At 38.4% G+C, this 27,740-nt stretch overlaps 1 protein-coding gene across 2 annotated transcripts; it reads right to left on the minus strand.

Annotated features, from left to right (window-relative positions):
- Nucleotides 1-4: 4 nt before the first annotated feature.
- LOC127625835 (membralin-like) lies at nt 5-27,740 on the minus strand. Of its 2 annotated transcripts, none has more exons than XM_052101243.1 (11): nt 26,751-27,740; nt 23,237-23,527; nt 21,392-21,500; nt 8,612-8,722; nt 7,941-8,063; nt 7,748-7,848; nt 7,501-7,558; nt 7,271-7,354; nt 5,903-6,035; nt 2,923-3,022; nt 5-2,807 (listed from the first exon to the last, which is right to left on the minus strand). In XM_052101243.1, exons 1-11 carry the CDS (start codon nt 26,967-26,969, stop codon nt 2,148-2,150), a joined length of 1,989 nt encoding a protein of 662 aa, XP_051957203.1. In that variant the 5' UTR covers nt 26,970-27,740; the 3' UTR covers nt 5-2,147. The 2 variants fall into 2 exon arrangements, with proteins under 2 accessions (XP_051957203.1, XP_051957201.1); XM_052101241.1 differs by having other exon boundaries at nt 21,338-21,500.

Consider the following 27,740-nt stretch of genomic DNA (forward strand, 5'->3'; position numbering starts at 1 on the left):
TACTCATTATTATATCTCTTTTTCCACAAGATGTTAAATCAAAATACTCCTACATTTAAGCTTCTTTCAAGAAGCCACCCATTGGTTAGATTTTTGGTGAATTCGGACTCCAACTGACATGCAATACTGACATGCAGTATGATGGGCACTTGTTGGCTGATTTTCATTCACTATACGGTCAAACTCAACCATTAAAAATAACTTTAATTGTTTTGTAAAATAAAAAACTAATTTAGTCAGGTGTTTCCAAACTTTTGACAGGTGCCGTGTTTCTAGAACCAATAAGAGAAACCCAAAAGAACCACAAAAAGGAGTGGAAATTAATTTAGTCTCTTTATGCAGTTTTTTTAAATGTTACAGTTAAACACATTTGAATGAGACAAAATCTAGTTCATAACAGAACTGAGACTTTTTATCAGTTTCTGTCTAGATGACTAGATCTAAACACTACAATCATCCATTTCCTCTCACAATGGCAAATAGGCACAGGAAAGAAGAAGAAAAAAAAAAAAAAAAAGAGGAACTGATCATAAAATCTTTCAGACTTGGATAGACCTGCACCTCACAAAATATTGCACAATTTGAAAAAAAAAAACAAAAAAAAAAAACAAATCCAGAGCCTGGCTTTAACTTGCCATGTTGTTGCATAGCCTTTGAAAGAACACCATTCCCCCAATAGTGTTATTTCAGCCACAGTCATATGTCAAAGAGACTGTATGCGACAACAGATTCTGTTATTTGATCTCCTGGTTTACGGAGCATTTAGTGAAGGTAAATGTAGTCTCTTTTACACGTGATCATGGAGATCAACAAAATTGTTCTGTCATTGTGCAACCACTGTAACCAAACTACCAGAAACACATTGAACTTGACATTGCTGCCTACATGTTGAAATCTTTATGTAAAAGCAGAATATGAAAAGACAACTGAATCTCCTGGATCAGCGACTTTGATGCATTGCAAGACGGATGGAAAAAATTCTTCGCATCTGACCTGCACTGCTTACGTCTGAAGAAATCTGGATCTTATTGTTTGGCTGATTAGAAATAACATCAGTTAAAGAAACAACACATTTACTCTTGGTTACATTGCTTTTATATCCCATGACAATTTACTTGCTGGCTTTGAAGCTTCTGGTAAGGCTATTGACCCCAAAGTATTTCAGAGGGAAATACTTCGTTAATATTCAGTTTAAAAAGCACAAGACACACCCTCTCTCTTGAAGCCAGATTTGACCTGAATTAAAGCCAAAGACTTCCTGATGAATTTGTGCAAAGATGACATGCCTGTCTAAACTTTAAGAACAAATCACAAGAAATGACCCCTGTTAAACAGGACAGCTTTTTAAATAAGGATTGTGTGGCAGACTTGTGCAGAGAATTATCTGGGTATAATTATGTTGAAACTGGCTGCCAGATATTCTAACACCCCTTGTGCACTTCTTTTCAATAGCAGTGCCACCAATAAACAATGCCCTCGGACGATGAACAACTATTTTCGATCATACATGGAAGGCCATAATCTGGATATCAAATTACACAGAGAACATTTTGGTGGCTCAATAGTGTCCAAGACCTGAACGAAGATAGTGGGCCCTTAAACATCATATTAATTCATTTTAATTTATTTCCACCACTATAAGTAGGCAGCATTTTCCATTAGAGCAAGTCAATGTTATCATTAGAGGAATGGAAATAAAGGCAACATAAAGCTTGCAAGCCACATCACTGATGTGTATTTGGATCTAAAGTATGAATGTCTCCCATGCTGGCCATTGAAACCTGTAGCGCCCACATTTGGAATCACAAAAAGTACCAGAATTGAGCGATACATCACATTTGCAAGCTGAATACTTCCTGTACTAAAAAAAGGTTTCAATCATTAAAAAACAAAAACAATCACATGTAAAGACTCTCCAAATGATCACATCCTCACACATGGCATCATTTTGACAATTCAATAAGAATTTACTTGAGTCAGCTTCGACCTTCCTCACGTTCCCTTCTGAGATTGAGGATTTAATTATAGAATTCTCCATCACAGTTTTTCCTCATGATGCCTTCTGGATTCATTTACATAGAGGGGTGGTGACTAGAGCAAAAGGCATAAATTAATTCATTCTGAGTGGGAGCGATCATGTGCGTCTCTCAAGCCAGGTTAGAATGGGAGTCTGGCGAGCTTTTGTTTTCATTCTCGGTCTTGCCGTCCCAGTCCGTGGTGCCATTATGTGTGTCTGCTAATTTGCAGTCTGTGTGTGAAGTCATTGTGGAGGAAGAGGGATCCGTTTCAGACTCCATCAACCCTCCTCCCCCACCAGGGGGCCCCAGACCCTGAGCGCACTTCATATCTTCTGCAGGATTGCTTGCTGTGCAAATGTTCCCCTGGTTCACTCCTGATGTGCTTGGACTTTGCAGCTCCGCTGCAGCTGTGCTGGATGTCGGCGATTCCTGGATCCCTCCCGGCTCTAAGAGCGAGCTGTCAAGATGTGGAATGGCCAGAGCTTCTGGACCAATAGCCATCTCGGCCATCCAGTCAAGGTCGACGGGGAGAGTGGGGTTTACTAAGCCGTTGTGGTTTTCAAGCTGAGGCTGGTCATGAGCGGCTAGGCCATCCTGGCCATTAGTGTTAGCAGCTGCGTTAGCCTGGCCGGCGGGTGCTGCAGTACTAGTGTTGTTGTTGAGATTGTCCTGCAGGGCTGTCTGGTTGCCTTGACCCACCTGCTGGTTTTGAAGCAGCATCTCCTGGATCCGGATCTGCTGAAGGATGGCTGGCAGCTCGTAGTGGTGGAAAAAATAGATCATTGAGTGCTGCCAAAGACAAACACAAAGAAGACTTAAACTAAATACAATTAAAACATTAGGGAACATGAAATTCTTTACAATTTACATCTTTTTTTTTTTTAAATAAAACTCTTGCTGATACCTGAATGAAGAGCCAGGAGGTGACCAAAGCCAGGCTGCTGTACTGACCATTAAATCGGTAGTGATATGCATAGAAGGCAAAGTGATACAAGTAAAAGAATCTGAAAAAAAAACAAAAAACAAGAGATCCCATTGAGAAGTTGTATCCACAGAGACCCAGTTTAAACCTTGTATCAAGATGTGATATGGGTGATCCGATTACACGTCATCATTAAATACAGTAGACCTCGAACAATTACATAATACAAATTTGTAGACTACTAAGAACACCTACATTTTTATCTACTCTACTGTATAATGCAGCAGTGAATTTTACAGTGATTCCAGTCAAAATCTTCAGTAAACATGAAGCCAGTTCTATTGCCACATTTTTTATTTTTATTGTATGTGGACCTGGAATGTGGAATGGATACTTAAGTGCATCTCTTTTGTGTTCACTTTAGATGTGATAGCACATCACATTACTAAATATTATTGTAATTTGTAAATAGTGTTATTGTTAATAATAATAATAATAATGAAGTAGGGGCCTGGGTAGCTCAGCAAGTAAAGACGCTGACTGCCACACCAGGAGTTGAAAGGTCAAATCCAGGGCGTGCTGAGTGACTCCAGTCAGGCTTCCTTAGCAACCAATTGGCCAGGTTGCTAAGGTGGGTAGAGTCACATTGGGTTAACCTCCTCGTGGTCGCCATAATCGTGGTTGCATATAATGGTTCTCGCTCTCGGTGGGGTGCTTGGTGATTTGTGCGTGAAGCCTCCTCACACGCTAGGTCTCCGCGGTAACACGCTATGAGATAAAATGCGTGAATTGACGTCTCAGATGCGGAGGCAACTGAGATTCGTCCTCCGCCATCCGGATTGAGTCACTACGTCACCATGAGGACTTGGAGCACATTGGGAATTCAAAATTGGGGAGACAATAAAAATAAATAAATAATAAAAATAATAGTTATATTATTCAATAATAATAACATTTCAGTCATAATTTAACTTTAAAAGCCTATAGCTTTTATTTTGGTTGAACACTTCAGGAAGAAGAGCATCATCATGAACCCATCATTAGCCCTGCGCCGGCTAGGATTGCGTCAAGTCAGGTCAAGTGGTTTTTATTGTCGTTCAACCATATACAGTTAGTACAGTACACAGTGAAAAGAGGCAACATTCCTCCAGGAACATGGTGCTACCTAAAACAACATAGGACAAACACAGAACCACAAGAGACTTCACAGACTAAATAACATTCCTACATAAAGTGCACGTGCAAACATGTGCAAAAAGTACGGGACAGTACAATAAATTACTAAAAAGGAACAGGACAATAGTGAGAGACAGTGCAGCGCCGACCGGTACCCAGTAGTGCAAAAGATGACCGTTTCTAAAAATGCCAAATGTAAACATAACATACTATGAGATAGTGTTCCATGCACATAGCAGTTATTGAGGTAGCAGCCAGGTATAAAGTGACAATAATTAAAGTGCAACTCAGAACACGTGTGCGTGCGCGTGTGCGTCCAGTTTCTGAGTATTGAGGAGTCTGATGGCTTGGGGGAAGAAGCCGTTACACAGTCTGGCCATGAAGGCCCAAATGCTTTGGTACCTCTTGCCAGACGGCAGGAGGGTGAAGAGTTTTTGTGAGGGGTGTGTCCCCCCATCCACAATGCTGGTTGCTTTGCGGATGCAGTGTTTTTTGTAAATGTCTTTGATGGAGGGAAGAGAGACCCTGATGATCTTCTCAGCTGTCCTCACTATCCTCTGCAGGGCTTTTGGTCCGAAACGGTGCAAGTCCCAAACCAGGCAGTGATGCAGCTGCTCAGGATGCTCTCAATAGTCCCTCAGTTGTGTCATCAACAGAGCAGTGCTCATTCACTGAAGCATGATGTGCACGCAGACTATATTAACTTCTTAAACGCATCCTTTGCGATTCACAAAACTATTGTATGGCTTCAAAAGACTTTGAATATAATGCATTATTCATATAGACTATTTTAATGGTGCTTTTATGCATAATTTATGTTATATTGGTGCTTGACCGTAATTACCATAACACAATAGAGCAATGTAAAACGCTCTTTATTAAATGCACTAACTGGGGGTGTAGACTTTAAAATAGGATTGCAGTAACGTATCACCTGCCTATATTTATTGGCCAATTATTGACCAAATTAAAGCATATCAGTTATAAACATGAAAAACTATTGTTAATTTAATTAGTAACATACTTTGTAAAAATTCTGTTAATTCAAATGCACAATCCAGAAATAATAATAGCCACAAAATGTAGAAGGGTTGGCAATCCTAAAAACGTGAATTATTTAAATTGAATTCTCTTGTTCTCACGTTAATGCGAAAAAGAAAAAAACATAAACAGACATCACAGTTGTGAAAGTAGCACTTATCGGTCAAAATTTGTCATTTTGATGCATCCATTCTTGTAAAGTGCAACATAAACAATGCTTTTTCGCCATGGGGGTGTTTTTTTCTGTTTATATTTTATACGATTTTCAGCCTATTTTCTCTTTTGGCCTAAAAAAATATTTTAGGAGAGAAGCATCAAAGTTTTCTAGTGATGCAGTTAAATCATTTTTTTTTTTTTTTTGCCATATTCCTAGTAAACATTGATGCTTCTCACCTGACCCTTGTGATTGGATCATCGGAAACGCATCTTAATACCAGGTGTAAAAAGGGCCAAAATGACAATTGCACAAAGTAACAAAAAAGTGGGGCATGGAGCAAAAAAAGGGAAATGCTTTGTTCCAACTGCTAGGAAGCTGCTTTGCTCTTCACATGAAGCACACAAAACACTCAACTGATTTCAATAGTTTGATGTTAGCATTTTGCTAAAGTTGAAATGCGTTCTGGAATTATATATGATGCTATCTTAGAATCTGGATAAAACAAAGTATCTTCAAAGGCAGCATAATATTACTGCCCTAGGTGGGCAGCTCACTGAAGAGCAGCACAGGAAAAGACTGAAAACATACCTGAGCCAATGGCGTTTGCTCGTGTTGGTGTGGCAGCAGATGGCATCATATTGGTCAGCCAACCAAACAATGAGGATAATGTAGAAGGCAGTGGTTGTGTCATTGAAAAACTCAGACATGATGGCCTCCATCCCTACAGAAAGGATTGAAAATAAGTCATTAGCCATAAAACGAGCCTTTGATACTGATTGTGATTCATAAATCCTGGATTCCCGAGCTTTTAGACCAACAAATTTCCATAACTTTTCCCACAAAGAGTGGATTCTAGCCTATGAAGCATTTTAGATTTGATCATATCTAGAGAAATATACATTCACTTTAGAAATTCCCTGAAATTGTGCAAACCCTGTAAGACATGTGGTATGTGAAGTCATTATAACCTCAATCAACTGTAGAGGTGTAAATTGCAAGTTTCATCATGATACAATTTTATACAGAATCTCTTAGCCAGCGATACAATTTTTTTACGATCTCAAAGTCTACCGCAATATAATTTCAAAACATTATCTCACAAAACCAAATTAACATTTGAGTATTTTATTGAGCTCTCTGAAAAGTGCAAATCCAGTATTATGCACAAAAATTAAGGTACTTCAGTTGTTGAAAAAGAATTATACAGAAAAATAAATACAAAAAATAAAGCCACATTAATGTGATCATAAATAGTTTTATGACAGCTCATTGCCTTGTGCAATGAGATAAACACTACAGTGACAATTTTTCATCTCTACAACAATCAAGCAAGTCTTTCAATCCAAAATTCTTACATACCCACAACTTATTTCTGACAGGAGATTATGTGCTATCCGTGTTTTTTCATGGCTACAACTTCCACAGTTATACTTAAAGATTCTGTTACAGTTTACTGTGATAAATGTTATTAAGGGTGTTTATGTGAAGATGTGAAAAGTCGTGTAACTTATGTTGGGGCAGGGCAGGTGTTTTCTCTTTGCCTCGTCAGAACTGTTCAGAATATTGTGGCTGTTTAGCCGTTTGAATTGGTTGAATCACTCCATGGCACTTTAAAATAGAAAATTCTCATGTACAATTCAAAAGTGTTGAAAAGCGCAACAATATTGAGGGAAGCCTGATTTAATCGCACATGTAAGTCGCTTGCTATCTTGTCATCAGAGCTCGCAGCCCTGTTGACGTGTGTGCATGGATAGAGCACAGCGCAACTTCAGGCTTCAGCCAAACTGTGCATATCTGTGTCCCACTTGAGAAGCATATTTAGCGCTTGTAAAGAAAGATGAATATCATTAGGTTGCTGCATTGTCTGACGGAAATGCGTACAGACGTGGCATGAGAATTTCAAAATAAAGGTGCATTTCAAAACACTTCAGAATCCCAATGTTGAGTTTTACTTACCAACGAGGGCCAGGATGACAGTGAGGAGTGGTGCGGCAGGGAAAGCTATAGTCATATTCATCTCCAGCATCTGGAGAAGATCCACTGAGCACAGAGGAAATCAGAGGAAAATTCCATTCATGTGAGACATTGGAAACTGTGAGACTTTTAGTGTGTTATAGAAAGATAATGGATGTTATTGAAGTAGTGAAGATACAGTCGGAGAGCATAACAGGCTTCCATGAACTTACCTATAAAGACGAAAATCTGGTGATGCGAATACCGTAGCAGCATGGACACGGACAGAGTCTGAGAGAGAAAGAGAAGTCAGAGTCAAAATATTTTGATGGGTGCTTCAATTTGATTTGTTGATGTATTTACGAAACTTGATGTATTTATAGGCTTTTTTCAGCTTTCAGTACTTGAATGGATAAAATGATCCATTACTAATAAACTTTCTACAACAAAAGGCTACTACAGTAGAGAGAAAACACTTACAAATATAACCATGATTACAAAGGCTGCCAGGTAGGAGGTACGGGCCATCCACATACTGACAAAACGGTAGTGCTCTCCAGAGACCACATTCCTCAGGAACCCTGAATACAAACAAATCATACCCCAACATTAACATTTACTGTTGTGATGTCATTAAGATGTGTCTTGACATAGCATTAAGGAAATAGCACACCTTTGTTTTCTTCGTTCTCTGCTAAAGCCTTCACACTGGACATCAGAATGTCATCATAACCCAAGCATTCGTCAAGGAGGAAGCGACTGAAGCCATCTCCAAAGCACTGATCCTTCAATGGGTCTACAGACAACCCACAGACAGGTTGCTATACAGCAGTATTAAAAGAATAGTTCCACTTCCTTTTGCTCAACGCATGCGTCAAGTGCGAGGAAGTGTAATAAAGCTTTAAATCATGATTGCACCTAGGAAACTGCAATGTCAAGATTTATAGTGAAAAAGAAGTTACATTTTGGCCTGTTTCTCACCCAAGACCGATCGTAGCCACTGGAGTCTTATGGATTACCTTTATGCAGCCTTTATTTCCTCTTTGAAGCTTGAAAGTGTTGAACCTCATTGACTTGTATTGTAATTAACAAAAACACCTGATATCGCCAAAATATATTTGTTTGTGTTCCACAAAAGTAGTAAAATCATACCAGTTTGTGACGGTGGGTGAATATGGCAAAAAGACGTGAGAAGACTTTGTTGATGCACCACAAAGACATATACTTAGAAAAGTTAAGTAGGAAAAAGTAGTTTATCTTGTGTGTATTTCTTTGATGTTGTGTTATGATAATAATTAAGATGAAAGCATTGTGGGGTTTCGCTAGAGGGTGTGAGGTACTCACCCAGGGTCACCACCATGACTGGGATGTTGAGCCGCTGGCGTGTGGCCTGAGACAGCCTCAGGAACCCGTACTCTAGAGAATATTCCACGATATACTCTTCTTGCGGCCACACTACACAAAAACATATACAAGTATCAAGTACCAATAAATGCTAAAAGTGTTCCATTAAATTCACACTTTATACCACTAAACCTATAGATTTAATATTTTTTCCTTAACTTAAAAAAAAAAGACCCTTATTATTATCATCATGACATTACAGTGGCATTTTTGGCAGTACCTTGGTTAGAGCTAAGATAGTGACTACATGCGGACACTATACAGTACATGATAACTTTCAGTCCATGGCAGAAAAATGTGTCACCCAACATGATTAGGGCACTCATACTGGACATGTTCTTGTGTTCAACATCAGCTAGATCGAGCGCAACTGATGGAATGGAACTGAAAGCAGGGTACAAACACACATGGTACGAAATGCTGAGAAAATCAGTGAGATGTGGCACAACGGTAAAAGATTGACACATATGTAGAAACAATAATATTAAAAATACAGCAGACCTGTGAACCTGAACTTGACCATCACCCCCCATACCATAGCATTTGGGCAGTCCAAATGTATAAAAAGCACATCCCTAATTTCAAACAGTCTATCCCACCTTCTCCACCAAGAACTATAAGTTAACTTGTAGGCCTAATATTTGAGTTGAGTATTTGAAAACACCATCTTAATAAAGTGCAATTTTATTGAGAAAGTTAATCTCTCAAGTATCAGAACATCAACACCCTATTAGACAGCCTAAAGAAACACAAAGCAGTCTATACTGTGTGGTTTGGTTATAATAATTTTATTTTTATTGCACTTTTTAGCGATTAAGCACAAAGTGTTTCACAAAACACAAAGTGACAAAAAAAAAAAAAACACACACACACAGTAAAACGCAGCACCATAGTAATAAAAACTAGTCTATTCAAATGGCTTTTTAAAAGATACTTAAAAAGACTCAGCAGATCTAATATTCCAGGGCAGGTTTTTCCACAATCGTGGGGCCTTCACTACAAACACTCTTATCACCTTTAGATTTGTATCTGGATCTTGAAACAGCCAAGAGCTCGTAACAAGATCTAAGAGGTCTATCGGTTTCATAAGGTCTTAAAAGTTCTGCTAAATATTTTGCCGCCAACCCACGTAATGCCAAAATGTAATGTAATAATCCTCAAATTAATTTGTAGCCAATGCAAAGAAACTAAAACTGGAGTAATTGGATTAAAAGACCTAGTTCATGTCAAAAGTCTAGCTGCAGCATTTTGCACTGGTTGTAGCCACGCTAAAGTGAGTTGATTTAAAACTGAAAACAGGGCATTACAATAATCAAGGTGAGATGAAATCAAATCATGTATAAGCTTCTCTGTATCCTTGAAACTCAAGACATGTCTAACCTTTGAAATGCTCCTTAACTGATAAAAACAAGACTGAACTAGCTGCTAGGCGTAATATTCAAAATTTGTATTATTATTTTTAAAATAGACTCCCAAATGTTTCACCACCTGCTGATTATTTGGGACCACCTGTCTAAGTGCTGACTCAATCTGACTCTTTTAGAATCATGACTGATCATAACAACCTCAGATTTGTCAGTATTTAACTGATGAAAATGACATGCCATCCAATTTTTATATCTCTGAACATTTAAATTAGTAAGATCATTGGGATTCAACAACAAATAAAATTGCAGGTCGTCTGCATAGCAATGAAAATGTATGTTGTATTTACGAATCACAGGACCAAGCGTTAACATATAGTGAAAACATTATTGGCCCTAACAGGGATCCTTGCGGAACACCACAATTAACTTTTGAAAAGGGTGACAACTCATCTCCAACAGACAACAAATTTCCAATTCAAGTAGGAAACCAGTCTAAAGCCACCCCAGATAATCCCACCCATCTCTTCAAAGTTTCGATTAAAGCTGAATGATCAACTTTTTCAAACACTGCAGCTAAATAAAGCACCACTAAAATGGAGCTCTCTCCGGCTTCCTCTGCCATCAGTAAGTAATTTGTCACCCTTAGAAGGGCAGTTTCTGTAATGTGGTTTTCTTTAAGACCTGTCTGAAATTTCTCAATAATACTGTTATCCTTCACTACCTTTAACAGTTGCTTAGCTACTGCTTTATTATTTTTCAGATGAAAGATCATTTTGAGGTTTGTCTGCAGTTATTTGAAACCAAAAGGAACTAATGAGAAGTGGTTGAACTATCGCTGTCTTTAATTCCTCTGGAACACATCTTTACACAAGAAAGCTATTTTGTAAAGACAACAAAGGGCCTAAAGTCCCAATAACTTCCTTGAAATGGAACAACATCAGTATTGCAACTAGATGGTTTCAACAGGTATTATAAAGATCCTGCTTTTAAATAGGTGAGAAAGAATCCAACAAAATCTTCCTACAACCCAATTTTTCCACAGATTGTAACAGGAATAACTGATGACACAAATAATTGAAATCTTTTAAACGATCAGTTGCGCTGGTATTGAGAGCCCAGTTATCAAAATAAGCTTTAATTTTTTTTTAATAATAAATCAAAATATATCTACAATTTCTGGAGTTACATTATGAATAGGAGCAACTTGTCTTCCTCTTCTCTGTAGTAAACACAATGTCGAAAGAATGCTTTTATGATCTGAAACAAAAGTGTCCTTTATTTTCAAATTACTCAGAACTAATCCAAGAGTAAACACAAGATCTAACTGTGACCTCTATGCGTTGGATCAGATACATGCTGTTCCAAAGTAAAAGACTTTGTAATGTTTAAAAATGGTAAACCACAGGATCATCAGCCCTGCCTACATGAAAATGAAAATCCCCAACATTAATTATCTCATCATATTTTAAAATCAAACCAGAAAGCAGTTCTGAAAATTAATCCCTAAAGTTTTTAATATAATTTGGAGGACGACATATGATATTACAGGCTCTTTTTCTGATCATTTAAACCGAAGAAAATCCACAGGCTTAAACCCACAGGAATGTACAGGAGGCCTCTCTGAAGAGTTCCAGCACAGAGGCAAGGCCTAGCAGAGTGAACACCATCAATTCTGGTTTTAAACCTTCGGTTGTGACATTGTAAAACACTGTACTGACATATGCACAGTTTACCATGTCACAGAGCTCACCCAGCTAACATATATGAATCAGAAGTATTACATGGGGTTTGGGAACGGCATGAATTTGGATTCCAATATAATTTTTGCATTTTGATTTAGAGGCGGAGTAAATTAACTTAATTCTAAACGGTCTCTCACATAATTTTCACCATTAAGTGATACTTGACAATCAGGTTGATCAAACTGTTCTAAACAAATCCTTAATTTTGATAATTCTAAGGAATTTAAATAAATCAACTTTAATGACAAAATCCTTTGCTTCAGAAGTTGGAACAAACGATAACCCCTTATTAAGAACCGAAATATGAGATGTACAGTTTAAGTCAGAAGTTTACATACACTTAGGTTGATTTTTTTTAACCACTCCACAGATATAATATTAGCAAACTATAGTTTTGTTAAGTAATTTAGGACATCTACTTTGTGCATGACTTTGTGCAAATAATTTGTCCAACAATAGTTTAAAGACAGTTTGTTTCATTTTTAATTGATTATATCACAATTCCAGTGAGTCAGAAGTTTACATACCCCATTCGGACAGGTAATTTTAGCATTTACAAGGGGTAGTCTGTGATTTTGTTGCTTTTCAAATCCAAAATGTCAGCGTTTTAATCCCACCTCCCATGAGAAAATTCACGGCCAAATTACCTACTGTTCTATGACAATCACCAAGGTTGTGTGGTAATTTAATTACGGTCCAAATCCACATCTCTGACTTAATAAAAGATGTTTTGGAAATCCTTTTTGACCACTGTTAAGTGCCATATGTTAAACAACAAAACAATACATGGTAACAGTTCTGGCAGTAATGGACAATTGTGAAAGTTGGAGGATTATGTAACAAATGTTTTAAATAATTCACAATAATAAAATTACATTGCCACTCCACCACAGTGAGTGGGAACTATTTTTAAGTAGAAGTGAAAGAAAAACGTAAACTTTTGAAACGGTCTATTATTATGGCAGCAATGTAATAAAATTGTAATATAGCACATTATAATGTAGAAACGTTTACTAAATAAATGTATACATAGGGCTTGCATGACTACTCATTTATACGGGTTGAGTAGTCCCAGAAAAGTTGCCGGGTTCATGTCTCTCTTATTTTAAAGGTTTCATTTCCACCTCCACTTTTTTAAACACTGACAGATAATTCCAAATGAAGTCTGTTATTTTGATAGACAAAACATAAACCATTTTTACCATAGTTCCTAAAATTTTAATTTAACTATCTTTACTGTCCTTGATATGTGCAGCTTCTTTATTTCCTTGTGTGCCCTTAGGAGAGTGTGTGCAAGTGGCGCAGCTGAGGTAAATGTGGGTGACGAACATGCGTACCCCCAATGAGCATTATTTGGCTCCGTTGATAAACAGTCTTGTCCCTACACTTTCTTGATTAGTTTAATTGGTCTTTGCATGAATTTTTTGCTTGCTCCGTATGTAAAAATGTACACTGTAAATGTCTGCGGCGCATTGCAGTGCAGTTCCCTCATGCTTTAACATTTTTATTTTCACATTAGCATAATTCCAAACATATTTAAACGCAAATACAGAGGATACAGTTGGTGGATTGATTGATTTTCCATATAACAACCACAACTCCAATCATGTGATCCACAAAAAGTCTCGGTCATCCTCTGTGAATTATTTGTCGTGTTTTATCACAGAGAAGCACTTGTACAGACATCACTCTGAGAAACCGAATAGGGCTTGAGTTAACTGTGCATTTAAGCAGCTTGGAAAATTCCTTTAGACAATTAGCTTCTGATAGGAGGTGTACTGAATTGGAGGTACATGAGGATGTATTTTAAGGCCTATCTTCAAACTCAGTCCCTCTTTGCTAGATATCATGTGAAAATGAAAAGAAGTCAGCCAAGAGAAATTGTGGACCTCCACAGGTCTGGTTCATCAATTGGGAGCAATTTCCACGCACCTGAAAATACAACGTTCATCTGTACAAACAATAGTTTGACAGTATAAACATCATGGGACCACGCAGACATCATACCGCTCATGAAGGTGACCGATTATTATAGATATAGATAGATATTGAGTGCGAAAAGTGCAAATCAATCCCAGAACAACAGCAAAGGACAAGATGCTGGAGAAAACCGGTATCTATATCCACAGTGAAACGAGCCCTATAGCGACATAGCCTGAAAGGCTGCTCAGCAAGGACGAAACCACTGCTCCAAAACCGCCATAGAAATCCCAGATTACAGTTTGCAAGTGCACATGGGGACAAAGATCTTACTTTTTGAAGAAATATTCTCTGGTCTAATGAAACAAAAATGTAATTGTTTGTCCATAATGACCATTGTTATGTTTGGAGGAAAAAGAGTGAGGCTTGTAAGCCAAAGAAAACTATAATGTTGTGGGAGTGCTTAGCTGCAGGAAGGACTGGTGCACTTCACAAAATAAATGGCAACATGAGGAAGGAAAATTACGTTGATATATTGAAGCAACATCTCAAGACATCAGCCAGGAAGTTAAAGCTGGTCAAAAATGGGTCTTCCATATGGACAATGACCCCAAGCATACCTCCAAAGTTGTGGCAAAATAGCTTGAGGACAACAATGTCAAGGTATTTGAGTGGCCATCACAAGCCAGCAGAAGACCATGGACTCGATCAGTTCCAACCAGGAACTGACAGTATTAAACATTTCTAGTAAGACAATGAATACATCTCATTCTCACATTTCTTAATAAGGGGTTATCAAGCAAAGGATATTTTGCAAGTAAAATATTTTATTTTGAAATATGTTCCATCCATCCATCCATCTTCAACCGCTTATACGAAGTTGGGTCGCGGGGGCAGCTGCTACAGCAGGATTTATTTTGAAATATTTTGTTAAAGTTAATTTGTTTAAATTCTTTAGAAATATCAGAATTAAGGTATACAGTTTGATAAACCTGATTGTCAAGTATCACTTAATTATGAAAATTATGTTAGGCCTAATAGAATTAAGTTAATTTACTTTAAATCAAAATGCATCTGTTGAGACTTTTTGCAGACTAGTAAAACATGATATTGAGATCCTATTAAGTGACAAAAAGAAATGGATATGACAATTTGTCAAGAGATGAAAGAAATGCTCTACATGATCTACAATCTGATAAAACAATAATTAAACCAGCTGGTAAAGGAGGTACAATTGTGATTCAGAATTTTGTTGACTATGTAAAGGAATGTGAAAGACAACTATCAGATTTAGATTTTTTTTGCTAAAGCGGAACTTTATTTCACTATGGCACTGCTTCTGTGTTTACTTTGTATTTTAGCATTATAATGACCTCGTACTTTGTGATCTACATCACCTTTTAGGCTGTTTGGAAAGTCTGGAATGCATCTGGACTGTGCGCAAGCTGCAGCTCTCATGTTACGTTAAATGAGATCAACATACTATTCGACAACAAACATTTTTGTACACAATTTTTTATTTGACACTGTCGATAACGCCAACTTATAGTTTCAGCCCTACTTTCATTGTATGCTCCTCACTGTAACCCAGATTTTTGCTTTTATTTTAAAGAAAAGGAGGGACCACAAATGTGGTCTATTGAGCTTGAATTGTATTTACCAGAATATTCCTTTAAGTTCAAATGACAGCATTTGTGGCATAATGTTAATTACCACAATAATTAATTTTGATTTGTCCCTCCTTTTCTTTAAAAAAATTGGGTTAAAGAGAGGCAATTACAATGGAAGTGAATGGGACCAATCAAAGTTTCAAAAGTATAGCCACAAGACATATACATTAAGCATGTTAACATGATTATGTTTGATAAAATGATTACTAACCTTTCTGTATAAAGTAACCTCCAATTTTACAACTTTGTTGCCATGGCTACTAAACGCTATGAACCGCAACTACTGTAAAATTATGATTTTCTTTTTCAGATTAACATTTTTTATTGATTCCTATATTAACACATAAAAGCAAGAACATACACAAACAGAATCAATACTTAACCCCCTCTATACGTATAAGAGATGTCATAACTTAATCGGTTAGCCAAAATTTGCCAACATTTTCACATCTAACTGGATGGTAACTTTTACACACACTTGGTTCTTTGTCCTTTTTAAGAATCAGACTGATCCGGGCCTGTGTCATGATTGGAGGAAACTTTCCTTTCTTTAATGATTCCATATCAACTTCTAAATAAAGTGGAGCCAATTCTGTAGCATAAGATCTAAAAAAATTCAGCAGAAAAAGCATTTGGCACCAGAGCCTTGCCTGCAGGTAAGGCCTTAATTACTTTGTCAAGATTTTTTGCTCAGTCATCCGTTAAGGGAGTTCTAATGGTTCCACACCTTTTCTAGTATCTTCATCAGTAGACAAAGACGTGGGACTATAGAGATCAAGATAGAACCCTTTAAAAGGCATAATTAATATCAATGGCCGAGGTAAACATATTACCACCAGCAGATTTCACTGAAGGATATATCTCTGTTTTATATATCTAGCCAAAAGCTTCCCTACTTTGTCCCCCGACTCAAAAGTATGATTGTCTTGCCCTGAATAACCAAAAGTCCACTTTCCGAGATAAAATAGCATTATATCTGTATTTGAATCGAGTCAATTCTCTGAGGCCATGAGATGACATTCTGTGCTTAAGTTCTGTCTCTGCACTTTTAATATTCTCTTCCAACTCCACAAGTTCTCGTGCTTTGGATTTTTTGATGAATGAGGCATACTGTATGATCCTACCCCTAAGAATCACCTTAAGTGCCTCCAAGCCACGCCCACCGAGGATACTGAGGACCAGTTGGTCTCCAAATAAACGTTGATTTCAGTCCTTAGAATTTGTTGGAAATCAGGATTTTGCAAAAGGGATACATTAAAGTGCCAACTATATGTTTTTTTTTCTCCATATGTGGCAACATCTCTAAACACACCAGGGCGTAATCTGAGACTAATAGGTTTCCAATTGAGCAATCAACAATATATGAAGTGAGGGACCTAGATATAAAAAATAAAATCCATTCTAGAATAAATCTTATGGACTGATTAAAAGAAAAAGTATAGTCTCTACCAGATGAGTTCAAAAGTCACCAAATATCAGCAAGACCAAGATTTTTACACATCCTGTAAAGTATCACTGTTGCTCTAGGGGGCTTACACACATTTGCTTCACTGAGATCAAGGACTGAGTCCATCAAAAGATTAAAGTATCCTCCCAATATCATATCATGAGTGGTGCCAGCAGCTTGCAACATCCCTTCAAGATCTATAAAAAAGCCCTGATCATCAACGTTAGGCACATAAATATTAGCCAAAACCAAACTTTGCCCCTGAATATCTGCTAAAACATTCATGACTCTACCTAATTTATCTTTAATCTATTTGATAAATTTGAATTGTAGAAGTTTACTTATTAATGAAATGACTCCACTACTCTTACTTCAGCCAGCACTAAAGAAAACATATCCACCCCATAGCTTCCCAATTTCTTCAGCTTCCTGCTGGGAAAGATGCATTTCTTGAAGAAACACTATATCATATTTCTTAGGCTGAAGAAAATAAATAACCTTCCTTCTTTTTATGGGTTACCCCAACCCATTCACATTCCATGAGGAGAAAGAAAACCACTCATATTAACATTTGACATTTGATATAATAGAAAAAATAAAGTGTGTCAAAAACAAGATTATACAGACCACGTTCCAACATTATTGCAACAATCAAACCCTGAAGTCCCTCCCGAACCAAACAAAAAAAAGAAAAACGTGCACATTAACCCCACGCACAACAGCGCCAACCGGCGTCAATCCCTCTAAACTCAAAGGTCCATGTACGCCTACAAGAGCCCCCACAACAAGTCTGGTGCTTCTGTACAAAATCTGTAAGGCAAAATTACAAAACAGAAAATACTCTGTAAAACAAACCCCAGCCAATAGGCAGAATAAACACAAAGAACATGTAAATTAATTCACAGATCTGTCTCGAAGGTGTGTTCCTCCACATAAATATAAATAAATACATAAATTCCAACTGATATAAATCCATTTAGTTTTCTCAGACAGACAAACAATTGTTCAGTGAGATGGCTGTTATGAGTTCAGCAGAAAACAAAGTCCAGCCAACAGGAGGCATGAGCACAAAGAATGAAGAGATTCATCCACAACTGTTCCGAAGCAGCATTATTCCACAAAACAAGCTCCAGCCTCCAAGCGAAACCAGCACAAAGAAAATAAATAAAAAAACAGGTGTCCCCGTTTCTCAAATGGTCAAGTGAGTATATTCAAACTCACTTTTCATAAAATATTCCTAAAACAATGCACCATCAACTTTATAAAAGACATCCTTTGTGTAGGCATGAAGATATTTTGCAGTCATTCGTAGTATCCATCATCAATCTGGCCGGTAACTTCAGTGTAAAATCGATCATCCGTCCATGCAAAAGTTTCTTGGAGTCATGCCACAAAACAAATTCCAGCCGCTAGGTGGAACCAATGCAAAAAGAAACAAAAATGGTGCCCAGCTTCCTCAGAGCCAAAGTACAGCGAGTCAATCTACTCTGGAGCTACATGAAAAACCACAAATGGCTTACTCACCCATTGTTTTTATAAAAAGACAGTGCTTGCTTGGGCCACATACAGGCGTATGCAAAAGTTTAGGCACCCCTGACAAATTCCATGATTTTCATTTAAAAATAATTGGGTGTTTGGATCAGCAATTTCATTTTGATCTATCAACAAACAACGAAGGATGGTGAGAATGGTCAAAAACAGCCCACAGACCACCTCCAAACACCTACAACATCATCTTGCTGCAGATGGTGTCACTGTGCATCGTTCAACAATTCAGCGCACTTTGCACAAGGAGAAGCTGTACGGGAGAGTGATGCAGAAGAAGCCTATTCTGCACACACGCCACAAACAGAGTCGCTTGTGGTATGCAAACGCACATTTGGACAAGCCAGCTTCATTTTGGAAGAAGGTGCAGTGGACTGATGAAACAAAGATGGAGTTATTTGGTCATAACAAGGGGCGTTATGCATGGCGGCAAAAGAACACAGTGTTCCAAGACAAACACTTGCTACCCACAGTAAAATTTGGTGGAGGTTCAATCATGCTGTGGGGCTGTGTGGCCAGTGCCGGTACTGGGAATTTATTAAAGTTGAGGGTCGCATCGATTCCACTCAATATCAGCAGATACTTGAGAATAATGTAGAGCAATCAGTCACAAAGTTGAAGTTACGCCGGGGCTGGATATTTCAACAAGACAATGACACAAAACACTGCTCAAAATCTACTCTGGCATTTATGCAGAGGAACAAGTACAATGTTCTGGAATGGCCATCCCATTCCCCAAACCTGAATATCATTGAAAATCTGTGGGGTGATTTGAAACGGGCTGTCCATGCTCTGCAACAATCAAACCTAAGTAAACTGGAGATGTTTTGCAAGGAGGAATGGTCCAAAATACCTTCATTCAGACACTCATTACAGGCTATAGGTAGAGTCTAGAGGCTGTTATTTCTGCTAAAGGAGGCTCAACTAAATATTGATGCGATATATCTGTTGGGGTGCCCAAATTTATGCACCTGTCTAATTTCGTTTTGATGCATATTGCACATTTTCTGTTCATCCAATAAACCTCATTTCACTACTGAAATATTACTGTCCTTCAGTTATTTGATAGATCAAAATGAAATTGCTGATCCAAACACCCATTTATTTATAAATGAAAATCACGGAAATTGTCAGGGGTGCCTAAACTTTTGCATATGCCTGTAAATACCCTGAGACAATCTTTCATTTCTATTCTCAGTCTGGCCGGAAACATCAGTGCAAAAGTGATCTTCCGTTGATGTAAGAGTTTCTTACAGAAATTTGGCCCGAACTGATCAGGGTCTGTCTCCCTCAGCAGATCTGTTAGCCGGGACACTGTGAGCTCACTTGATTTCCAGTTTATGGCCTGTTATGTCGAGCAGACTCGGGAAGAGTTCGTCTAGGAATTTCACCATATCTCTGCCTCCTTCATGCTCGGAATTCCAACAGTCCTTATGTTATTCCTTCAGCTCCTATTTTCCAAATCTTCCAGTTTTTCAAAAAATTTTCCCACAGCTATTTTGGTCACGGGCTGATTAACGGATAATACCCCTTCCGATGACTCCAGATAATCGCTCTGTTTCTCAACATCTGCCACTCTTGTAACCAACTCTGAGAATTTAGCTTCCACCGCCGTAATCGATCAACGTATTACAGTGAGTCAAATTCAGCAACAACCTTCATCAGCATCACAGAGATGTTGTACAGTTGACGCTGAATTTCTTCTCCTGTCACGCTTTCCGAATCGAGTCTTCGGTCTGTAGGCCCAGAAGTTTAATCTTGAGCATGTAAGTGTCTTTTAATGTCTCCACAGCTTTTTTTTGACTTCTTTGCCATGTTTACCACAAAGAAAACTGGGTGTATCGAATCTCACCAGATTATAACATGAAAATAATTAAAAAAAATAAAAAAAACAAAGTGTGCAGAGCTCATGATTCACACGTCTGCTTCACGCATGGCATTTTCAATCCTCGTTCTGACCCCCTGTCAGAAACACTAGGTTTCAGCCTGATTCTCCTTTAAAACTTGAAAGTAAATGCCCACTGTTCAGATTAACTCATGTCACTGCATCTGAATAGTATCTAGATGCAGCACAACAAATTAAAGAGTGCAGGTGTCTCGACAAACGTTTTCAAAAATTACATTATTTTTAACTTGGCACAGTGTCTAAAAATGTGCCGGTCCTGCGCGAGACAATGAAGAAACAGCGAGACGCGATGCAACAGTAAAAGACATTCATCCAGCATATGTTTACATAAGAAAACAATGGTAAAACAGAGAAGATACATGCAAAAACACGTTCAGTGTGAACAGCCCCTAACTCATCATTTCGCGCATGTCTGTGACCGAGAGCATGGATGCCCGAAGTCCTACTTGAAAAACTGACCCAAACACGGCCTGAAACCCGATGGGTTCTCAGGTCTAGTCATGCCAGGGTCGTGTTGCAGAGGTTTTTTAGTCAAGAACAGTGGTCATCTTAACTGCCAGGACAAACCAAGGACAAGTACAAATATCACAAAAGTTTACAAACAGTTATTGATGTTCAATGAGGCAACACAAAGGTATTAGGTATGTTAACGTTGGAACAGGATTATTTGTTTTGTCGAATATATAAAAATATCTTAATAGCTTAATAGCTTAAAATAGCTTATTCTGGGCTGTACTAAAAAAATACAATAAAAAAAAAAGATAAACATGTTGCAGATTCTGCAATGGTATGTATATAGGAGCAGAAAATGTGCTTCAAAGTAATTTAATCTAATAAAGTAATTTAATCTAATATCAGACCATGATGATTTATTCTGAAGCCATGTGACATAGCACACGTCACCTTTGGAAAGGGTTAGATAAAAAAAAAAAATTGGAACAAAGATAATCTGACCGGAAGTGATAAGGGGCTGCATTGGATAGAGGAAGGAGAGAGAATGAATTCACAGAGGAATAGGAGGAGGACTGAATCAGATGACTACGGGTTGGGGCATTTTTGAGATGTTTACCTGCTCGAGTTAGCATCTCAATCTCGGAGACAGTCTCCCTCAGCGGCTGCATACCTTTAGAGGGGGCCTGGCTGTAGGAGAGATCCTGCGATTCATTCAGGCTGGCACCCGGAACACCGCCATTCATCAATGGATTCAGACGCGGCTCAATGTCCAGCTCAAACTGCATGGGTGTGAGAGAGCAAAGCACTATGACTAAAAAAGACCTGTACAGGGAGGGTACATTTTAAAGGAATAGTTCACCCAAAAATTAAAACTCTTGTCAATGTGGTCCCCCTTGGCCACATTTGTTTTTAAAATCTTCACACACCTATTTTCCATCCGACAGTTCTTAGCAGTGTTTCCTGCACCACTGCTAGTAGCAGCGACACGGCAAAAAATATATTTAGCAGAGTTGTGAGTTTGCAGTCTGAATTTAATGTTATAAGATAAAGAGTGTGTACCATGAAATAATGCCATTATGTTGAGTTGATTCAGAACAAACATACTGTACAATGTGACTAGTTTAGCCCGATTCACTAAACAATTACTCTTATGAATCGCTTCTTTAATGAATCACTACAAACAACTCACCAACTTCTGAGTTATAAGTTTGAATCAGTCTTCATTGAATGAATTCAATAAATCATTTAGAGAGGTTACTGAATTAACATCTGACTCACTGAACTACAAGTCTTTACTTTCAGTCATCATTAACTTGACATGAATTAAGAACTGTTTTGTGTACTTTAAGGTTTGTGAAGCTTAAATCCGTCATTATATTTGTTCATATGACAGTGTTTTTTGATGTTGTAATAGACAACATAATTTCTTATTAATAATATATACTGTATATTATTAATATACATTAATGTGTTTTTAAAGATTTGTTTAATGGCATGCTCAACATTAAAGGCTTACAACTCTACAAAAAAAAACAAGAGGGTCAGTTGTTTGGTAAAATTTAAGAAAACTTTTTAATGTTTTTAATTATATATATTATGATTAGCTCCCTCTCAGCTTAAGAAACTGCTGGGGAAAAAAATCATCACAACAAAAAACTTTTTCTTATATTTCTGATGTGACATTATATATTTTAGGGTGTAAATATGTTCGATACAAAAAACTTTTGTTTCGTTACGACAAAGCAATGTTATCCCAATGTTATACCTTGTGTACAAAAAGGTTTCAAAGTGTCCAAAATTATTTCAAAACAAATAATACATAATAACTGTACATAAGTAATGACGCATGCAAATACAACAAAGACAAAAGGTTAGGGATGTGCGAGGCTAATCAACTAAACCGCTAGTCGACGCCGCACCCCAATAAACTGATCATCATTTTTACACATTTATGTTTGGCTTAATAGTTTTAATAGTCATATTAATGTAAAATTTTAAATAGAATTAATAATATAAATATTATTTAAAAAATAAAAAAAGAGGATATCTGGAGCAGATCCAAAGTTTAATTTCACCTCAGGCTGCGCGTGCTCCTTCGCTCTCTCACTCGTGGCGTGCACAGGAAAATGTCCTCTCGCTAGACAAGTAAGCTCAGCAAAGTATTTATGAAATCACTTCGGTGGTCGAGTGGGAATCGGATTTCTAAACGTTTGAAAGTCCTTAAAATCTTCTTTAAATCTGTGCATGCTTGTATGTTATTTTTCCACTGTGCAGGCATTTTCCAGAGCAGGATAGCCGCCTAAGGTCAAATCCAGTCCTTCACCGGACCATGTTGACATGTTAATTCTGCTCATCAAAAATGTATGCTTTTAAGTAGCCTAGAAAATTACTGTTTATTTTCAACAAGGTGCCGACTGCTTAATGGTTAAATTATCTTTTACTCTGCATGCACATCATGTTTAGAAAACATTAGGTTTATTGTAGGTTACAGAATAGGCCTATATTTTAAACTGACCCGTACTGTGCTGTTGTCGAACATGTCCATGGTCATCTCCTCCTCCTCTTCAATATCTGTCTGAATAACTGGCTGTCTGGCTTCACTTCCATCCTCTTCCTTCACCAGTCCCTGTATTCCCTCCGTTTCGTAGAACTGCAAGAAGATGGGTGCTCGACTGGAGTTGCGCTGGATCTCCACACGCAGGATTCCGTCACGGGGCCATTTCTCCCGCACGTGCTCCAGGCAGTTGATGGGTGAACGTGAGAAGGCGATGTGGATGTAGGCCAGGATGAAAAGCATAAACAAGGCCTACCAAACAGATTACATGGCACACAATTGAATAAAAACAAAACTGCGCAAACAAACCAGTTATACAACCCCTATTCCGAAAAAGTTGGGAGAGGGACAGTATGTAAAATACTAATAAAAACAAAAAGGAGTGATTTGTAAATTATATTTCACCCTTTGTTATATTGAAAGCACTGCAACTACACATTATATTATATTTTTCATCGTGAATTTCATTGTTTTTTTTAAATGTACAGTACACGCTCCAAAAATGTTGAGACGGGGCAATAATAACATATCCGACGAGTTTAAATAACATGGTGACGTGAAACAGGAGATGTTAAATAAGTGAGGCAATTGTGTGTTATAGTACCGGTATACACTCACCTAAAGGATTATTAGGAACACCTGTTCAATTTCTCATTAATGCAATTATATAATCAACCAATCACATGGCAGTTGCTTCAATGCATTTAGGGGTGTGGTCCTGGTCAAGACAATCTCCTGAACTCCAAACTGAATGTCAGAATGGGAAATGTCAGAATGGGGGCAATTTTGAGCGTGGCATGGTTGTTGGTGCCAGACGGGCCGGTCTGAGTATTTCACAATCTGCTCAGTTACTGGGATTTTCAAGCACAACCATTTCTAGGGTTTACAAAGAATGGTGTGAAAAGGGAAAAACATCCAGTATGCGGCAGTCCTGTGGGCGAAAATGCCTTGTTGATGCTAGAGGTCAGAGGAGAATGGGCCGACTGATTCAAGCTGATAGAAGAGCAACTTTGCCTGAAATAACCACTCGTTACAACCGAGGTATGCAGCAAAGCATTTGTTAAGCCACAACACGCACAACCTTGAGGCGGATGGGCTACAACAGCAGAAGACCCCACCGGGTACCACTCATCTCCACTACAAATAGGAAAAAGAGGCTACAATTTGCAAGAGCTCACCAAAATTGGACAGTTGAAGACTGGAAAAATGTTGCCTGGTCTGATGAGTCTCGATTTCTTGAGACATTCAGATGGTAGAGTCAGAATTTGGCATAAACAGAATGAGAACATGGATCCATCATGCCTTGTTACCACTGTGCAGGCTGATGGTGGTGGTGTAATGGTGTGGGGGATGTTTTCTTGGCACACTTTAGGCCCCTTAGTGCCAATTGGACATAGTTTAAATGCCACGGCCTACCTGAGCATTGTTTCTGACCATGTCCATCCCTTTATGGCCACCATGTACCCATCCTCTGATGGCTACTTCCAGCAGGATAATACACCATGTCACAAAGCTCAAATCATTTCAAATTGGTTTCTTGAACATGACAATGAGTACACTGTACTAAAATGGCCCCCCCAGTCACCAGATCTCAACCCAATAGAGCATCTTTGGGATGTGGTGGAACGGGAGCTTCGTGCCCTGGATGTGCATCCCACAAATCTCCATCAACTGCAAGATGCCATCCTATCAATATGGGCCAACATTTCTAAAGAATGCTTTCAGCACCTTGTTGAATCAATGCCACATAGAATTAAGGCAGTTCTGAAGGCCAAAGGGGGTCAAACACAGTATTAGTATGGTGTTCCTAATAATCCTTTAGGTGAGTGTATATAAGGATCCTCCAAAACCAGCCTAGTCCTTTAAGAGCAAGGATCATTCAACCCTTGTCATTTTGCCAAAGGATGCTTCAGCAAATAATCCAGCACTTTGAGAACAATGTTCCCTAAAGACAAACTGGAAGGATTTGGAGCATTTCACCCTCTACAGTGCACAATATAGTTAAAAGATTCAAGGAATATGGTCAAATCTAAAGGGCTAGTAAAGGGCAAGACGAAAACCACTTCTGAATGTGCATGATCTCGGATCCCTCAGATGTCACAGTCTTAAAAAACATAATTAAACTGTAGTGGATATCATGAACATGGGTTTGGGATTACTTTAGCCTTTGTTAGTCAAAACACCACTCGCTGTTGCATCCACAGATGCAAGTGAAGACTTTGCTATTCAAAGCAGAAGCCATACATCAACACTGTCTAGAAGCGCTGCCAACTTCTCTGAGCTCGGTCTCATCTTAGATGTAAAGTAGAACAGTGGAACTGTGTTATTTGGTCTGACGAGTCCACATTTCATATAGTTTTTGAGAAACACAGCCATTGTGTTCTCTGGGCCAAAGAGGAAAAGGACCATCCACATTGTTATCAGTGTCGTCCAAAAGCCAGTGTCTGTATGGGCCAGGAGTGTGTCAGTGCCCATGGCATGGTAACTCGCACATCTGTGAGGGCACCATTAATGCAGACAGATATGTACCAATTTTGGAGCAACTTATACTGCCATCCAGCAGCGTATTTTCGAAGGACATCCCTGCAGGACAACTTCAAACCACATACTGCCCGAATTACAATTGCCTGGCTGTGTAAGCAGAGAGTGTGGGTGCTAGATTGGCCTGCCTGCAGTTCTGACCATCCCCAATTGAGAATGTGTGGTGCATTATGAAGCTGATAAGATGGCAACGAAGACCCTGTACATTTGTACAACTGAAGACCTGCATAATGGATGAATGGGGGTAAATTCCTCTTTCTAAACTTAAACTTGTGTCTTCAGTGCCCAAATGCTTAATAAGTGTTATTAGAAGAAATGGTGATGTTTCACAGTGGTAAACACTCGACTATCCCAATTTTTTGTAGCATGTTGCAATCCTCTGACTTGAAATTACTGTAGATTTAAAAAATAAAAATGAAATTCACAAGGTAAAACATCATATAATGTGTAGTTGTAGTGCACCCATTCAGCAAAGGGTGAATACAAATTTGTTTATATTAGTATTTTTCATACTATCCCAACTTTTTCAGAATTGGGGTTGTAGATATTTTACAGATTTAGACATTGCAGTCCCACAACAAGAATTGTATATGAAATATACGGACCACTCCTTTTCTATTACTTAAAAAGGGTTCGGCTTAGTCAATAACTTGAGATTCACTCAACATTGAGTATCCTTGGCAGTCGTTTTATAAACCAAAACATTGGTTTATAAGACCAGGAATCTTGATTGGCAAGACCTAAAGTGATTGACGGGAGGGTTGTTGCCAAATACATGATGCTGATGATGACCAGCATCCATCATCATGTTTAATAACCATGACACCCGTAATAGAACATCATCTTAAGGTCAAACTGAGAGTGTTGTAGGGTTTTGTGATGGATCAACACACGTTTAAAAAAAATCAGAAGAATGACACGAGAACAAGCTTACCTTTAATAGAACCAGGAACTCAAATATTCGTCTGAATGATGGTGGAAACAGTCTGGCATATGTGACAGCCATCTTAAAGAATAATGCGTGAAAAAGTCTGTCCCTCACGTTGATCAGTGGGTTCTGATTCATCGCAGGATTCCGGATCCGGTTCGGCCCTCCATTAATGTTGTTATTCAAAGGGACGTTGTTGTTCAGATTTCCCTGGTTGTCGGACATGGTGGTCACTGTACAGTAACTCGATACGGAGAAAGACCAATTTAGGTCAGGCAGATAGTAATGTGCGCAGATCCAGATGAGCAGGCCTATCGCACAACATCAGCAAATCCTGATGATGGTCCTGGTTCTCCAATACGGGACTAGTTTTTAAATATCACTACAAAACTCTCCTATATATGCTGAATTTTGTAAAGATGGTAATGAGCACGGCTGCCTCTGCTCCTATCATTTCATAACTCCACAAACATGCAATCCACTAACAAATCAGAGCATGTTCATCTGTGGAATCAGATGAGCATGCCAGGCTGTACAATACTGTTTTATACGCAGTTTGTACCGCAGATGTATCTCAAGGCCTCGCGCATCTCCACTGGCAACCCAATCAAACTAGCCAAACCTGCTAACTCACACGTTATACACATAAACCCCATATATTTCTTACTCTAATAACATTTACTCGGGGTTGGAAGTCATAACTGGCACAGACTGGTCAACTGAGTGTTTAAACGGAAGGAATTTGAATTCCACGCACAACACGTCTGTTAATAGTGGTAAGCTAACAGGTTAGCCGAGCGTCCTTTGAAGAACCCGTATGTTCAATTTACTTCTCAACAAAACACACCCACATAACTCCCATATGCTGACACTCTTCGATTAAATATGGCCTCAGATTCAGGGCGATATCGCGCCAGATCTATTCGATGGTAACGACAAAAACCGTACAACACAATTTTCTAAAGCTAAGCGGACTTGGGAGCAGAGGCAAGAAGC

This window comes from Xyrauchen texanus, chromosome 32 (genome assembly GCF_025860055.1).
Source record: "Xyrauchen texanus isolate HMW12.3.18 chromosome 32, RBS_HiC_50CHRs, whole genome shotgun sequence".
NCBI lineage: Eukaryota > Metazoa > Chordata > Actinopteri > Cypriniformes > Catostomidae > Xyrauchen > Xyrauchen texanus.